Raw genomic sequence first — 17165 nt, forward strand, 5'->3', positions numbered from 1 at the left:
TTTTTAAGATGCACAAACCACTGTTTTGAAGGTGACTCTCGGTTTCTCTCTCTGTGTGTCTGTAGCGCGGATGATGGGTCTTCAACAGGACAACAAGAACTTGAAGCTCAGCCTGTCCAAAGTGGAGGTGGAACGCAAGCAGGCCCAGGAGAGGAGCAACAACCTGGAGAAGGTTTGTGCCCTCCAAGTCTCTCCTCATGTCACTCACATACTGTGCTTTATAAGGCTAACACAAACCCTGTCATTGATGTCTAGTTACTAGTGACGTCCACCTATTGTCAGTAGTGGTCCAAATGGAAGTATCAAAGACAATACAGTTGTACTCTATATCAACACATCTTCTTTGTTGCGATAACCACATGTATATCTAACTGGTATTTTAGTCCCCTTACTCCCAGGCTTAAGAGCCTCTCTACCATAGAGATCAGCAGAATTAATGTTTTCCTTGTCATTTTTACACATGCTGCCAGGATGCCAATGTCCATTCTAGGGATTCTATATGTAATTCTACACTTTCTATCAACAGGATAAGAACAACCTGGAGATCGACCTGAACTACAAGCTAAAGACACTGCAGCAGCGTCTGGACCAGGAGCACACAGAACACAGGGTGACGCGGGCCCAGCTCACTGACAAATACGAGTCCATTGAGGAAGCCAAGTCAGCCGCCATGCATGGTATATCTGGGCCCATGTTAGAACACACCCTAGCCACCACTACAGTCTGTCTCTGTCTCTTTCTCTCCCTTGTTCTCTGTCTGCTCTCTGCCTCTCTATCCCTCTCTCTGCCTCTCTATCCCTCTCCCCCCTCTCTCTCCCCTGCACCACTCATACCCAGGGAGGCACTGGATGGATGGAGAGGAATTCAGGGAGTGGACTGCGCTCCCCTCCATGTGACATGTTCAGACTTTAACTCCCTACATATTAAAAGCTGGACCCAATACCACCTTCCAAAAACATCAGAAATAATTCAAGACCAGCACTGTTTGAAGCAACATTTACTTGTCTTCCAGACATGTCTAGTGCCGCCTTTGCCTATACACAGACTACGCGCTGTGCTTAGGGCCCTGTGGTTGCTAGGGGGCCCAGACCCCGTACTGTTGAGTTAGAATAGTAGAATAGACAAGGTGCAATTTAGAAATGTGGTAGTGTATCATCAGTTTTCACTGAAAGTCACTCAATTAGCCCATATCAGCTAATATTTTTTATATTGCTAGGTAAAGTAGTTTAGCCAGCTATCTAAACCTTGTAGTAATCATCACCAAATTACCCTCTGGGCATGCAGTACATGTGCCCAGGGGCCCTGACCTCCAGGGGGCCCCCATTGATTTTGTTAGTCACTCTCACTCATATGAACATGGCATACGCCAAGAGGGGGTGTACTAAAATGTTTTGCCCGTGAGGATGGTGGGTCATTTCAAATAACTGAGCACAAATGTCCTATTCAATCTGTCAGTGAGGTTCTTCCATTGAATGATGGATAGTTGCAACTGAGTGACATCTCCTTCCCTCCTCCTCTCCCTCAAGCGGTGCAGCACAAGGTGTCTGAGGAGAGCGGGGCACGGATGCGAGCGGAGAGCAGGGTGGTGGAGGTGGAGAAGCAGTGCTCCATGCTGGAGTTTGATCTCAAGCAGTCGGTGCAGAAGATGGAGCAGCTGATGAAGCAGAAGGAGAGGCTGGAGGACGAGGTGAGCACCAGCACCACTCAACACCAACATCGACTCACCTTGTCTGGGGTGGAGGTCCATGGGCACTGGCCCTAAAAACATTTAACCACTTTTCTGGATATCATACAACTACCCCCCTCTACACAAACATTCACGTTAATCATTAGTCGATACTAATGAGGCTTTCGCAAGAAATAAAGTTTTCAACGTGCAGATCTCAAGTTAGGATTCGGCCCTCCAGAAAAAGCTGTTGATTTCCCGAGAACAAGTCTGGTATAACCCCAGTGTAGTTAGGACATACTGTGGTTCTCTCTTGTCCTAACATCCCTGGTTCTCCCCTGCAGGTGAAGGATCTGCGGATGCATCTGGAGCAGGAGTCCAGTAAGAGGCTGCTGGCCCAGAACGAGCTGAAGAGCCGCTCCCAGGAGGCGGACCGGCTGAAGGGCTCGGAGAAGCAGCTGAAGCAGGAGATCAACACGGCACTAGAGAGCAAACGCTCGCTTGAGTTCCAGCTCGCACAGCTCACCAAGTGAGAATACCCTCCAAACTAGTCACGTTGTCACACCCCACACAGGGGATTAGGTAGTTTACCCCTAGTCACTGGTACAAGGGTCAGATATAACCTAATGGTTAAGGTTGGGATAGGGGTTTTCCTAGCTCTGTGGGTAACTTCTAGCTCGATCCTCGACAGGCTACATTGAGCATCATCTCAATGCGTGTATCTCCCTTCCAAATGAATGCAATACCTTCCAGACACACTTCTCTAACTCCATTAGCTAAACTCTATTCTGAAAATCTGTAATAGTCTGTAGTTTTACGTTCCTTCCTGCAGCTAGCTAATACTGCTTTGGGAGTCTATGTTAAATGGCCCTACAATTGGTCGTTATTCCAGTAAAAATGCTCTTATTTCAGCTTAGACGTTGACTGTGGCAAAGCTCCCCAGTGACAATGTTTACACCACAGGGTTAAGGATTAGCCAGAGTCGAGCTCCTCCCATTAGAATGACTGGACTGTTAATCCGTCTGCTTACTGTAGCTTTCTGCCTATGGAGCTTTGCAGGGAGTGGTGGAGGGGTGGTGGTATTCCCGGGCTACATACAACCCTGGGACATACTGTATGGTGTAATGAAGTTAATAATCTATACACTAAGGTTTTGTATCTGAAATCTGAAAGGCTTTTTGAGGATTTTACCAGAGTCTGAGTTTCCCCTTGAACGCGGTCTTTTTTGGTTGTTTTGAAATGTTTCTTTAGCTCACATATGCAATATGTTAACCATATGGTTTGTGTGCCCGTCTTCCAGGCAATACAGGGGCAACGAGGGACAGATGAGGGAACTTCAGGACCAGCTTGAGGCCGAACAGTATTTCTCAGTGAGTAGGGTCCATTTACCTCACTGTCCTATAACCCTGCTCAGTGGCTAACTGACTGACGCCATATCTCCTGTCTCTACCTCCAGACGCTTTATAAAACTCAGGTGAAGGAACTGAAGGAAGAGATCGAGGAGAGGAACCGGCAGGTCCAGGAAGTTCACAAGAAGGTGCATGAGCTGCACAGCGAAAGGTAACATGACAAAATGGAAATGTGCGGCAGGTAGCCTAGCGGTTAAGAACGTTGGGCAAGTAACCGAAATGTCGCTGGTTCGAATTCCCTAGCCGACCAGGTGAAAAATATGTCTCTGCCCTTGAACAAGGCACTTAACCCCAATTGCTCCTGTAAGTTGCTCTGGATAAGAGCATCTTCTAAATATCTCAAATGTAGGTGTAATGTAATATCAGGCCTTTGTCAATATAGCAAGAATCAGTATTGTAATCATACGCTGTGGTCAGAATATGGGGTGCAGCTTTTCTCGACCAGCCTACTTTCAAATCACCACACAGAGCGATTGTGAATCTGATTTTAAACCATGTGTGTCTGTCCTCCCTCCCTTCCTCCCAGGGACTCCCTGTCAGCCCAGCTGGATCTGACGGTGACCAAGGCAGAGTCGGAGCAGCTGGCCAGGGCTCTCCAGGAGGAGCAGTACTTTGAGCTGCGCCAGGAGAACAAGAAGGCCATGGCCAGACACAAGCAGGAGGGCTCCGAGAAGGATTCCACCATCGCACGGGTCAGTACTGCTTGCCTCAATACACACTCCTCTCCTGCATTGTAAAATCTTCAAAGTCAGGGAAAATAAATCTATCCAGGAATGTGGGCACAGAGGAAACAACAGCTTAGTATACTTCCAATATTGTCCTATTTAATAATTACATTGTTTTGTGTGTGTCTCAGGCAGCTGTACACCTACATTTAAACCTGAATGTCTCTCCTCTTGTCTTCCCCAGCTTGAGGAATCCAACAAAACCCTGACCAAAGATGTGGAGAACCTCAGCAAGGAGAAGGCTGAGCTGGACCACAAGCTTCGCACTCAGGTGGAAGGTAATGTCAAGACACCATTTTCATAACTTGGTCTAATTATTATATTCTATGCTTATTCTGTTATAATCTAGGCCTATGGTTAATGTCTTCATAGGCACTTACAGTTGAAGTCTGAAGTTTACATCTTAGCCAAATACATTTAAACTCAGTTTTTCACAATTCCTGACATTTAATCCTAGTAAGAATTCCCTGTCTTAGGTCAGTTAGGATCACCACTTTATTTTAAGAATGTGAAATGTCAGAATAATAGTAGAGAGATTTATTTATTTCAGCTTTTATTTCTTTCATCACATTTCCAGTGGGTCAGAAGTTTACATACACTCAATTAGTATTTGGTAGCATTGCCTTTAAATTGTTTAACTTGGGTCAAACGTTTTGGGTAGCCTTCCACAAGCTTCCCACAATAAGTTGGGTGAATTTTGGCCCATTCCTCCTGACAGAGCTGGTGTAACTGAGTCAGGTTTGTAGGCCTCCTTGCTCGCACACGCTTTTTCAGTTCTGCCCACAAATTTCTATAGGATTGAGGTCAGGGTTTTGTGATGGCCACTCAATACCTTGACTTTGTTGTCCTTAAGCCATTTTGCCACAACTTTGGAAGTATGCTTGGGGTCATTGTCCATTTGGAAGACCCATTTGCAACCAAGCTTTAACTTCCTGACTGATGTCTTGAGATGTTGCTTCAATATATCCACATAATTTTCCTTCTGCATGATGCCATCTATTTTGTGAAGTGCACCAGTCCCTCCTGCAGCAAAGCACCCCCACAGCATGATGCTGCCACCCCCGTGCTTCACGATTGGGATGGTGTTCTTTGGCTTGCAAGCCACCCTCTTTTTCCGCCAAACATAACAATGGTCATTATGGCCAAAACAGTATTTTTGTTTCATCAGACCAGAGGACATTTCTCCAAAAAGTACGATCTTTGTCCCCATGTGCAGTTGCAAACCGTAGTCTGTCTTTTTTATGGCGGTTTTGGAGCAGTGGCTTCTTCCTTGCTGAGCTGCCTTTCAGGTTATGTCGATATAGGAGTCGTTTTACTGTGGATATAGATACTTTTGTACCGGTTTCCTCCAGCATCTTCACAAGGTCATTTGCTGCTGTTCTGGGATTGATTTGCACTTTTCGCACCAAAGTACGTTCATTTCTAGGAGACAGAACGCGTCTCCTTCCTGAGCGGTATGACGGCCGCGTGGTCCCATGGTGTTTATACTCGCGTACTATTGTTTGTACAGATGAACATGGTACCTTCAGGCGTTTGGTAATTGCTCCCAAGGATGAACCAGACTTGTGGAAACTACAAAAAAGAATTCTGAGGTCTTGGCTGATTTCTTTTGATTTCCCCATGCTGTCAAGCAAAGAGGCACTGAGTTTGAAGGTAGGCCTTGAAATACACCCACAGGTAAATGATGTCAATTAGCCTATCAGAAGCTTCTAAAGCCATGACATCATTTTCTGGAATTTTCCAAGCTGTTTAAAGGCACAGTCAATTTAGTGTATGTAAACTTCTGACCCACTGGAATTGTGATACAGTGAAATTATAAGTGAAATAATCTGTCTGTAAACAATTGTTGGACAAATTACTTTTGTCATGCACAAAGTAATGTCCTAACCGACTTGCCAAAACTATTGTTTGTTAACAAGAAATTTGTGGAGGGGTTGAAAAACATGTTTTAATGACTCCAACCTAACTGTATGTAAACTTCCGACTTCAACTGTATATGGTCCCCTCTGTCAGTTGGATCCGTGTAAGACTGTCTGGTTTCCTCACACTGTCTGTCCCCTTCTCCTCTGCAGAGTATGACTCCCAGAAAGAGGAGATTACAAACACAATCAAGGCCAACTACGAGAAGGTTCTCAGCACAGAGCGCACGCTCAAGACTCAGGTAAGACACTTCAACCTTTGACTGTTTACTTTACTGAACATTACACCAATAGTTCTGAGCTCCTTTGACCTCATATTTACACCTCGAACACAACCCCATAGTTCTTCCATTCAACGTTTTTAAACCTCAACCCGTTGCCCTACTTTGTTAAACCTCAACCCTACCTCAACCGGTTGCCCAGTTTTGTTAAAGATAAACCTCAACCTTACCTCGACCGGTTGCACCATTTTGTTAAACCTGAACGTCAACCTTACCTCAACCGATTGCCCCATTTGATCCCTCCAGGCGGTGAACAAGCTGGCAGAGATCATGAACAGGAAGGACATGAAGCTTGACACCAAGAAGAAGGGCAGCACGACCGACCTGAGGAAGAAGGAGAAGGAGAACCGCAAGCTGCAGCTGGAGCTCAACCAGGAGCAGGAAAAGTTCAACCACATGGCCATCAAGTACCAGAAGGAGCTCAGCGAGATGCAGGCGGTCAGTAATAATGCATTAAACACTCAGTCTCTGTCAATTTGACAGTAGGGTCTAATTGGTCTCAAAATCATCTAACGATGATCCTTTTAACCTTTTAATTAATAGTATTCTTTCAAATCAAACCAACAAAAGCGAACTTTCTTTTAGGTAAGACAGAAAGGTAAGACAGTCACTGCACCTTCAAGTTGGATTTAGTAAAATAAATTCCTAATTTAGAACAGAGCTAAACTCAATAGTGAAAGGAAGCACTACATCCCCACTTGAAGGTGCAGTGCTTCTGATCTTCCCTGAATTAACTGCATATTCATCACTGCGTATTCTGCTTGCCTCTCTCTTCTACAACAGCAACTGTCGGAGGAGTGCACGTACCGCAACGAGCTGCAGATGCAGCTGGACAGCAAGGAGAGTGACATCGAGCAGCTGAGGGAGAAGCTCAACGACCTGCAGCTGCGCATGGACAACTCCAGCGTCATCAGCCTGCAGACGGACGAGACGGACAGCAACATCGCCGGTAAGGTCACTGTGGGGTCAACTAACTAAAGGTGGCTGTGTCAAAGGACCGGCTAGGCCAAAGATGCTCAATCCTGCTCCTGACAAGCCACACACACACGACTCAGCTAATGAAGGTGTTGAAGGTGTAATGGTATTAAGCTGGGACAAATCTACAGGATGACGGCTATCCAGGAGCAGGATTTTGGATCACTTAACTAGATGTTTGGTCCATCAGGCTAGCTTTAATGGTCAATCAAGATTTTAAATATAATCATTCAATTCTAGCCATTCCAAATAATTTTATTTGATTAGGATCTCTTTTAGTCCTCATTTGGACTAATATTTTAACTTTAAAATACAATTTACAATACAATTAAATATATAATGAATATATAATTGAGTGTTTGAGTTCTGACAGTATGGCTGTGAAGCAGGAAAGTAAGTATAGAAGAATGCTTATTAGCATCTTTCTCAACCCACCTGGTTCAAGTGTCTGCCAACGATGTTTGCTGTACATTGAATTCCTGAATGTGTCAATGGTTAAAGTCCTCTCTCATCTCTTATTCCCCATGTCCAGTTGGTTCTCCTTGCTCTCCTCCTTACCTTTGTGTCTTCTATTATTTTCTTTCTGTGAGTAACTCTGAGTCGGGGGACCCTCATTGTGCCTGGCCTGTGCTACTGTCTTTTGTCTTGTGTTTTCGTTTTCTCTCTTGTTGTGGTGAAAAGGGTATCCCGCTTGTATGCTCTCACCAACACTTTTGAAAGGCCATTCTGACTGACAGAAGGAACAGTTAAAGACACTTTTTGGGGTCTTTTAACCAAGTTGTACCAGGCTGGAGGCATTTTCATTTACTAACCATGAATCATCATTCACATAAGCCATTTGTAGGGGGAAATTAACCAATTACAGTATAGAACTTCATCTAACATTATTTCAGAACAAATGATGACTGTACCATATCAATTAGCCTTCTGTAGGTAATCAGTTTCATTTGTTGTCAGCTGTACATTTATTTTGTAGCAGGACAAGCTATCATGCAATCTGAATGACTCCTAAAGTAAAGTGACTACATGAGAGGTTAGCTACTGTAACACTAGACAAAAACAACAATGGTTTAACCCATCACTCTGAGCACCTTTCAAAACATGTCTGGAGACCATGAACCAAACTGTTCCTTTTGGTTCCCTGTCCCTTGTTCTACAAACAAACACTCACCGTTTTACGTTATGTTGTGTTGGTATGATCACCTCAGAACAGGAGCAATGCCTTTTCAGAACCAACGAAATCTCACACACTTCAAGTGAAGCTTTTGATCAGTTCACTCTTCTTTTGTAGCTTGTTGTTGTGCCAAAGCATGCTCTTTAGATTGAGTTGGTAACACTTTAACATAATGGATAGGTACACTACATGACCAAAGGTATGTGGACACCTGCTCGTCGAACATCTCATTCCAAGATCATGGGCATTAATATGGAGTTGGTCCCCCCTTTGCTGCTATAACAGCCTCCACTCTTCTGGGAAGGATTTCCACTAGATGTTGGAACATTGCTGCGAGGACTTGCTTCCATTCAGCCACAAGAGCATTAGTGAGGTTGGGCACTGATGTTGGGTGATTAGGCGTGGCTCGCAGTCAGCGTTCCAATTCATCCCAAAGGTGTTCGATTGGGTTGAGGTCAGGGCTCTGTGCAGGCTAGTCAAGTTATTCCACACTGATCTCGACAAACCATTTCTGTATGGACCTCGCTTTGTGCACAGGGGCATTGTCATGCTGAAACAGGAAAGGGCCTTCCCCAAACTGTTGCCACAAAGTTGGAAGCACAGAATCGTCTAGAATGTCATTGTATGCTGTAGCGTTAAAATGGAACTAAGGGACCTAGCCCGAACCATGAAAAACAGCCCCAGACCTTTATTCCTCCTCCACCAAACTTTACAGTTGGCACTATGCATTGGGGCAGGTAGCGTTCTCCTTGCATCAGCCAAACCCAGATTCGTCCGTCGGACGTTTCCATGGCTCAGAGTCCAATGGCGGCGAGCTTTACACCACTCCAGCCATCGCTTGGCATTGCGCATGGTGATCATAGGCTGCTCGGCCATGGAAACCCATTTCATGAAGCTCCCGATGAACAGTTCTTGTGCTGACGTTTGTGCTTCCAGAGGCAGTTTGGAACTCAGTAGTGAGTGTTGCAACCGAGGACAGACGATTTTTACGCGATACGCGCTTCAGCACTCGGCGGTCCCGTTCTGTGAGCATGTGTGGCCTACCACTTCATGTTTCCACTTCACAAAAATAGCACTTACAGTTGACCTGCTCTAGCAGGGCAGAAATTTGACGAACTGACTTGTTGGTAAGGTGGTATCCTATGACGGTGCCACATTGAAAGTCACTGAGCTCTTCAGTAAGGCCATTCTACTGCCAATGTTTGTCTATGGAGATTGCATGGCTGTGTGTTTGTTATAAACCTGTCAGCAACGGGTGTAGCTGAAATAGCCAAATCCACTAATTTGAACGGGTGTCCACATACTTTTGTATATATAGTGTATCTTCAATTATATAGGCTACAGGCTCTGTCCTCTTTGTGACGGGAGACTGAGGCATCAGAAGCTCCATGTTGGACAGAACCATTTAAATGAAAATTGGCTAGTGATTATAATTATATGGATAGAACGTCCATTATCTGTCAGCCATTGACTGAATAGAACATTATTTTACAACACATCTATCTAACCTCTTGATCATGGAGTTGAAGCTACTCCATGATATCTAACTTGCTGGATAAATAACATGGATATTACATGCTTTAGTGATTTCCAAACACTCAGACTTTCTGTATATCCCTGTATGCATGGGATCTAAAACTACTGAGCTTGAAGTAGCAGCATGGGATATTTAACTCCTGTCTGTCACATAAACTACAGTTATTTTAAAGTGTAACCTGGGCATAGAGATGCTCAGTTAGTTGAACTTGAAACTACTAAGTTAGTATGGCCCAGCCTTGTCACTTTTCTGTTCTTCCCCCAGTTAAGTTTGAATTTGATCACTGCATGGCGTTTTGGGGACAGCGTTACCCACAGGCTTGGTTTTCATTTGTGTCAATCTTGTGTGTCTATGTAGAATCCAGACTGGAAGGGTGGCTGTCCATTCCTAATAAACCTAATATCAAACGATATGGCTGGAAGAAGCAGGTATGTCACCTGGAAGCTTTTCATCAATTTACTGACATTAACTGACATGCAACACATGAATTCATATTGAATGGCACAATGTGGGTTGTGCTGATGGTGCTGCCTAGTGCCTACTCCTTTGGGCCAACACGATTCTTCCTAACATTATTTATTGATTCTATTTTTCCTCAGTATGTGGTGGTGAGCAGTAAGAAGATTCTGTTCTACAATGATGAACAGGACAAAGAACAGTCCAACCCCTCCATGGTACTAGATATCGAGTAAGTATGCTTGTTTTATGAGTTTGGATTTAATTTTCATTCACTTTACACTAGCAATTTGTTTTGGGGACAAAATATCAGTCTTAGCAGTTTTTGTGATAATTATTGCTTAATCATAAAATAGATCATGTAACAGTTTGTCTGAGACGGTGTATTCTGGTACCCAATCATCAGTCATTGCTTGTTGTGTGCAGCAAACTGTTCCACGTGCGTCCAGTCACCCAGGGTGATGTGTACCGAGCAGAGACCGAGGAGATCCCCAGGATATTCCAGGTAGGAAGGAACCTTCTGACCTGACCAATCAACTTTATAACCCATTGTCTTACGTCGGATAGCACAACGGCCGTCTGCACTGATGGTTCATGGCAACGCGGTCGTGTTAGAATGACCCAGAGGCCTTCTGACCTAAACCAATCAGATGAATCAGCTCAGTCTTTTTTTGTTCTTTAGTCGCCTTACTTGCCCATTCTCAAAAGAATGATTACAATCCCATTTTAGATTTTGACAGCTGTCTTGAGTGGACTCTATTCTACATGCACAATTAGTCATTAAGCAGACTCCTTTTTCCCCCCAGAGAGACTTTCAATGAGCTATTCAACTTTTCAATGTGCGTTTCAGTAGTATACAATCCTTTTCTTTAACGAGTCGGACACGAAGGATTTACTGCTGATACCAGACCAGGCCCAAATCCCTGTCATTCACATGAAGAAGAGACGCCGATACAGGGGACGCAGGTCCGGGTGCCTTGTAAGAATTAGTCGGCGAGTGGGTAACCCGCCTCTACCATCTGTCATATTGACCAACGTGCAATCATTGGAGAATAAATTGGATGAGCTCAGTTTGAGACTATCCTACCAACGGGACATTAAAAACTGTAATATCTTATGTTTCACTGAGTCGTGGCTGAACGACAACATGGATAATATACAGTTGACTGGGTTTTCCGTGCATCGGCAAGACAGAACCGCTACCTCCGGTAAGACGAGGAGTGGTGGTCTGTGTCTATTTGTCAATAACAGCTGGTGTGCTAAATCTAATATTAAGGAGGTCTTGAAGTTTTGCTCGCCTGAGGTAGATATCTCATTATCAGCTGTAGACTACACTATTTACTAGGGGTGTAACGATTCGTTTTAACAACGATTCGATTTGTATCACGATTCGTGGTTGTCGATACGATTGAAGGACGATATTGGTTCATTTAGAACGATACGATCCGAAACGATTCAGTGACTTGAAATCGATTCAGTAACCTTTTAGCCAAAAATTCAACCAGTGTGACTGAAATAAATACCTGGATACTGGACAGTGCAGGTGAAGTTTCCTAGATTCCTGTTTCTTGTAAGGACCGCAATGGTGGCTTGATAATTTCTCGCTCGTCGGCTTCTCCTCTGTCGTCCGCCATGCTATGTTTTGTTGTCTTTGCGCCTTTGCGCTGCTGCTGGCGCGGGGCGATGACGTCACGGATAGGCAGACTGAATCGAGTAATGTTTAAAGCCTTTATCATTAAAAGTGCTAAGAAAAAACATCCATATAAAGTCTGACGTGCTTAAATCCAATGGGTTATTTCCTAGTATCGATACAATCGATTTATTACATTTTAAAACGATGTTAGATTGATATATGTTGTCCAAAAGGCCAACTCGCCGAGCACAGATCGATGTAGTTGTATCATAGGAATATAAATCGATACATCGATGTAGTAGATGGATCGTTACACCCCTACTATTTACCAAGAGTTTGTATCTATATTTTTCGTAGCTGTCTATTTACCACCACAAACTGGTGCTGGCACTAAGACCGCATTCAACGAGCTGTATAAGGCCATAAGCAAACAAGAAAATGCTCATCCAGAGGCGGCACTCCTAGTGCAGGGAAACTTAAATCCGTTTTACCTCATTTCTACCAGCCTGTCACGTGCAACCAGAGGAAAAAAAACTAGACCACCCTTACTCCACACACAGAGATGCGTACAAAGCTCTCCCTCGCCCTCCAATTGGCAAATCTGTCCATAATTCCTGCTTACAAGCAAAAACTAAAGCAGGAAGTACCAGTGACTTGCTCAATACGGAAGTGGTCAGATGACTCAGATGCTAAGCTACAGGACTGTTTTGCTAGCACAGACTGGAATATGTTCAGGGATTCATCCGATGGCATTGAGGAGTATACCACATCAGTCACAGGCTTCATCAGTAAGTGCATCGATGATGTCGTCCCCACAGTGACCGTACGTACATACCCCAACCAGAAGCAATGGATTACAGGCAACATCCACTCTGAGCTAAAGGGTAGAGCTGCCGCTTTCATGGAGCGGCACTCTAACCCGGATGCTTATAAGAAATCCCGCTATGCCCTCCGACGAACCATGAAACAGGCAAAGTGTCAATACAGGACTAAGATTGAATCCTACTACACCGGCGCCGACGCTCGTCAGAAGTGGCAGGGCTTGCAAACTATTACGGACTACAATGGGAAGCCTAGCTGCGAGCTGCCCAGTGACACAAACTTACCAGACGAGCTAAATGACTTCTATGCGCGCTTCGAGGCAAGCAACACTGAAACATGTATGAGAGCACCAGCTGTTCCAGATGACTGTGTGTTCACGCTCTCCCTAGCTGATGTGAGTAAGACCTTTTAAACAGGTCAACATTCACAAGGCCGCAGGGCCAGATGGATTACCAGGATGTGTACTGTGCGCATGCGCGGACCAACTGGCAAGTGTCTTCACTGACATTTTCAACCTGTCCCAGCTCAGCATTCAACACCATTGTGCTCAATACTAAGCTAAGGACCCTGGGACTAAACACCATCCTCTGCAACTGGAACCTGGACTCCCTGACGCGCCGCCCCCAGGTGGTAAGGGTAGGCAACAACACATCTGCCATGCTGATCCTCAACACGGGGGCCCATCAGGGGTCCGTGCTTAGTCCCTTCCTGTACACCCTGTTCACTCATGACTACGTGGCCAAGCACGACTCCAACACCATTAAGTTTGCCGACGACACAACGGTGGTAGGCCTGATCACCGACAACAATGAGACCACCTATAGGGAGGAGGTCAGAGACTTGGCAGTGTGGTGCCAGGACAACAACCTCTCCCTCAACGTGATCAAGACAAAGGAGATGATCGTGGACTACAGGAAAAGGGGGGCAGAGCACGCCCCCATTCTCATCGACAGGGCTGTAGTGGAGCAGGATGAGAGCTTCAAGTTCCTTGGTGTCCACATCACCAACAAACTATCATGGTCCAAACACACCAAGACAGACGTGAAGAGGGCACGACAACGCCTATTCCCCCTCAGGAGACTGAAAAGATTTGGCATGGATCCTCAAAAAGTTATACAGCTGCACCATCAAGAGCATCCTGACTGGTTTCGTCATCGTCTGGTATGGCAACTGCTCGGCCTCTGACCACAAGGCGCTACAGAGGGTAGCGCGTATGGCCCAGTACATCACTGGGGCCAAGCTTCCTGCCATCCAGGACCTCTATACCAGGCACCCTAGTCATAGACTGTTATCTCTGCTACCGCACGGCAAGGGATACCGGAGTGCCAAGTCTAGGTCCAAAATACTTCTTAACAGTTTCTAACCCCAAGCCATAAGACTGCTGAACAGCTAATTAAATGGCTACCCAGACTATTAGCATTGACCCCCCCCCCCCCCCCCCTTTATTTTTTACGCTGCTACTCACTGTTTATTATCTATGCATAGTCACTTTACCCCTACCTACACGTACATATTACTTTAATTACCTCGACTAACCTGTACCCCTGTACATTGACTTGGTACCGGTACCCCCTGTATATACAGTGAGGGGAAAAAAGTATTTGATCCCCTGCTGATTTTGTACGTTTGCCCACTGACAAAGAAATGATCAGTCTATAATTTTAATGGTAGGTTTATTTGAACAGTGAGAGACAGAATAACAACAAAAGAATCCAGAAAAACACATGTCAAATTTTTTTTAAATTGATTTGCATTTTAATGAGGGAAATAAGTATTTGACCCCCTCTCAATCAGAAAGATTTCTGGCTCCCAGGTGTCTTTTATACAGGTAACGAGCTGAGATTAGGAGCACACTCTTAAAGGGAGTGCTCCTAATCTCAGCTTGTTACCTGTATAAAAGACACCTGTCCACAGAAGCATTCAATCAATCAGATTCCAAACTCTCCACCATGGCCAAGACCAAAGAGCTCTCCAAGGATGTCAGGGACAAGATTGTAGACCTACACAAGGCTGGAATGGGCTACAAGACCATCGCCAAGCAGCTTGGTGAGAAGGTTACAACAGTTGGTGCGATTATTGGCAAATGGAAGAAACACAAAATAACTGTCAATCTCCCTCGGCCTGGGGCTCCATGCAAGATCTCACCTCGTGGAGTTGCAATGATCATGAGAACGGTGAGGAATCAGCCCAGAACTACACGGGAGGATCTTGTCAATGATCTCAAGGCAGCTGTGACCATAGTCACCAAGAAAACAATTGGTAACACACTATGCCGTGAAGGACTGAAATCCTGCAGCGCTCGCAAGGTCCCCCTGCTCAAGAAAGCACATATACAGGCCCATCTGAAGTTTGCCAATGAACATCTGAATGATTCAGAGGAGAACTGGGTGAAAGTGTTGTGGTCAGATGAGACCAGAATCGAGCTCTTTGGCATCAACTCAACTCGCCGTGTTTGGAGGAGGAGGAATGCTGCCTATGACCACAAGAACACCATCCCCACCGTCAAACATGGAGGTGGAAACATTATGCTTTGGGGGGGGTTTTCTGCTAAGGGGACAGGACAACTTCACCGCATCAAAGGGACATTGGACGGGGCCATATACCATCAAATATTGTGTGAGAACCTCCTTCCCTCAGCCAGGGCATTGAAAATGGGTCGTGGATGGGTATTCCAGCATGACAATGACCCAGAACACACGGCCAAGGCAACAAAGTAGTGGCTCAAGAAGAAGCACATTAAGGTCCTGGAGTGGCATAGCCAGTCTCCAGACCTTAATCCCATAGAAAATCTGTGGAGGGAGCTGAAGGTTCGAGTTGCCAAACGTCAGCCTCAAAACCTTAATGACTTGGAGAAGATCTGCAAAGAGGAGTGGGACAAAATCCCTCCAGAGATGTGTGCAAACCTGGTGGCCAACTACAAGAAACGTCTGACCTCTGTGATTGCCAACAAGGGTTTTGCCACCAAGTACTAAGTCATGTTTTGCAGAGGGGTCAAATACTTATTTCCCTCATTAAAATGCAAATCAATATATTACATTTTTTACATGCGTTTTTCTGGATTTTTTTGTTATTCTGTCTCTCACTGTTCAAATAAACCTACCATTAAAATTATAGACTGATCATGTCTTTGTCAGTGGGCAAATGTACAAAATCAGCAGGGGATCAAATACTTTTTCCCTCACTGTAGCCTCGTTATTGTTATTTTGTTAGTTTCTTAGTTTATTTAGTAAATATTTTCTTAACTCCATTGTTGGTTAAGGGCTTGTAAGCATTTCACTGTAAGGTCTACACCTGTTGTATTCAGCGCATGTGACAAATAACATTTGATTTGATTTAGAAAGCACAGCTTCAAACTACCACTTTCATAAAAACCCAGAAATGTTTAGAAGAGACTCAACATCTGACTCACTCTATTGTCTCCTCTCTTCAGATCCTGTATGCCAATGAGGGGGAGTGCAGGAAGGAGGCCGACATGGAGACTGGCTCGCAAGGGGACAAGACCAACTGTCTGCCACACAAAGGTCACGAGTTCATTCCCACGATCTACCACTTCCCCTCCAACTGCGAGGCCTGCACCAAGCCCCTGTGGAACGTCTTCAAGCCCCCACCCGCCCTGGAGTGCCGCCGCTGCCACGTCAAGTGCCACAAGGACCACCTCGACAAGAAGGAGGACGTCATCGCCCCCTGCAAAGGTACGGTCATGGCGGTTAGGTTATATTGACGAGACCTGACTCTGTGGTGAAAGGGGGAAAATATATACTTAAAGGCCCAATGCAGCCATTTTTATATCAATATCAAATCAGTTCCACCCAAAAACGATATTTTGTCATTTGTTTCATTAGTCCATTGTTGATATAGTCCCAAAATGTTTTGCATGTCAGCAATCAAGTTTTCAAGATGTATAACTTTCAAAAAACAGAAATACAGCAGGTATGATGCAAAATGCATCATAACGGCTGTATTTCTGTATTTTAAAAGAACACACAATTTAATAATATAACTTGATTTTTGCTTTCGTTGAGTGGTAAATGTTGGGTTAAAGGGGAGATTAACTTCCACCACCTTAGGGTCGTCGAGACATCTTGAGTTTGTGTTCTCAATTTTCTACCTGCCTTTGTCTCCTCTAACCCCCCTCTCCTCCAGTGAACTACGATGTGACCTCTGCCCGGGACATGCTCCTGCTGGCCTTGACCCAAGATGAGCAGAAGAAATGGATCGGCCACCTGGGCAAGAAGATCCCCAAAACACCGCCCTCCTCCTTCCTGAGGGCGTCGCCCCGCACCCTGTCCACCCGTTCCGGAACCAACCAGTCCTTTCGCAAGAACCCCAAAAGCATCACGGGCAAGCCAAGGTAACCTTACACACATACACTCTCTGGGCCTGAAATTGCATCCTATTCCTTATATAGTGCACTACTTTTGTCATGAGCATCCTATTCCCTATATAGTGCACTACTTTTGGTCAAGAGTAGTGCCCTATATAGGGCATAGGGTGCCATTTTGGACACAACCTCTGATTGTCACACGAAGCAGCCCTTTTCAACCTAAAAGTTCTGTAGTTTTCTTCTT

At 45.0% G+C, this 17165-nt stretch overlaps 1 protein-coding gene across 2 annotated transcripts in view; it reads left to right on the top strand.

Moving 5' to 3' along the window:
• LOC311099231 (rho-associated protein kinase 1-like) overlaps window positions 1-17165 on the top strand; it is a 68120-nt gene that overhangs the window by 48582 nt on the left and 2373 nt on the right. For both annotated transcript variants that reach the window (XM_084139916.1, XM_084139915.1), the window contains exons 17-32: window positions 66-172; window positions 527-677; window positions 1527-1687; window positions 2011-2195; window positions 2967-3036; window positions 3123-3226; window positions 3602-3767; window positions 3985-4078; window positions 5873-5961; window positions 6247-6438; window positions 6784-6949; window positions 10044-10114; window positions 10286-10374; window positions 10569-10647; window positions 16028-16289; window positions 16741-16948. In XM_084139916.1, the coding sequence (XP_083996042.1) occupies window positions 66-172; window positions 527-677; window positions 1527-1687; window positions 2011-2195; window positions 2967-3036; window positions 3123-3226; window positions 3602-3767; window positions 3985-4078; window positions 5873-5961; window positions 6247-6438; window positions 6784-6949; window positions 10044-10114; window positions 10286-10374; window positions 10569-10647; window positions 16028-16289; window positions 16741-16948 (2194 nt within the window). The remainder of the gene's footprint in view (window positions 1-65; window positions 173-526; window positions 678-1526; window positions 1688-2010; window positions 2196-2966; window positions 3037-3122; window positions 3227-3601; window positions 3768-3984; window positions 4079-5872; window positions 5962-6246; window positions 6439-6783; window positions 6950-10043; window positions 10115-10285; window positions 10375-10568; window positions 10648-16027; window positions 16290-16740; window positions 16949-17165) is intronic.

The sequence above is a fragment of the Coregonus lavaretus genome, assembly GCF_964263955.1.
Source record: "Coregonus lavaretus genome assembly, chromosome: 23".
NCBI lineage: Eukaryota > Metazoa > Chordata > Actinopteri > Salmoniformes > Salmonidae > Coregonus > Coregonus lavaretus.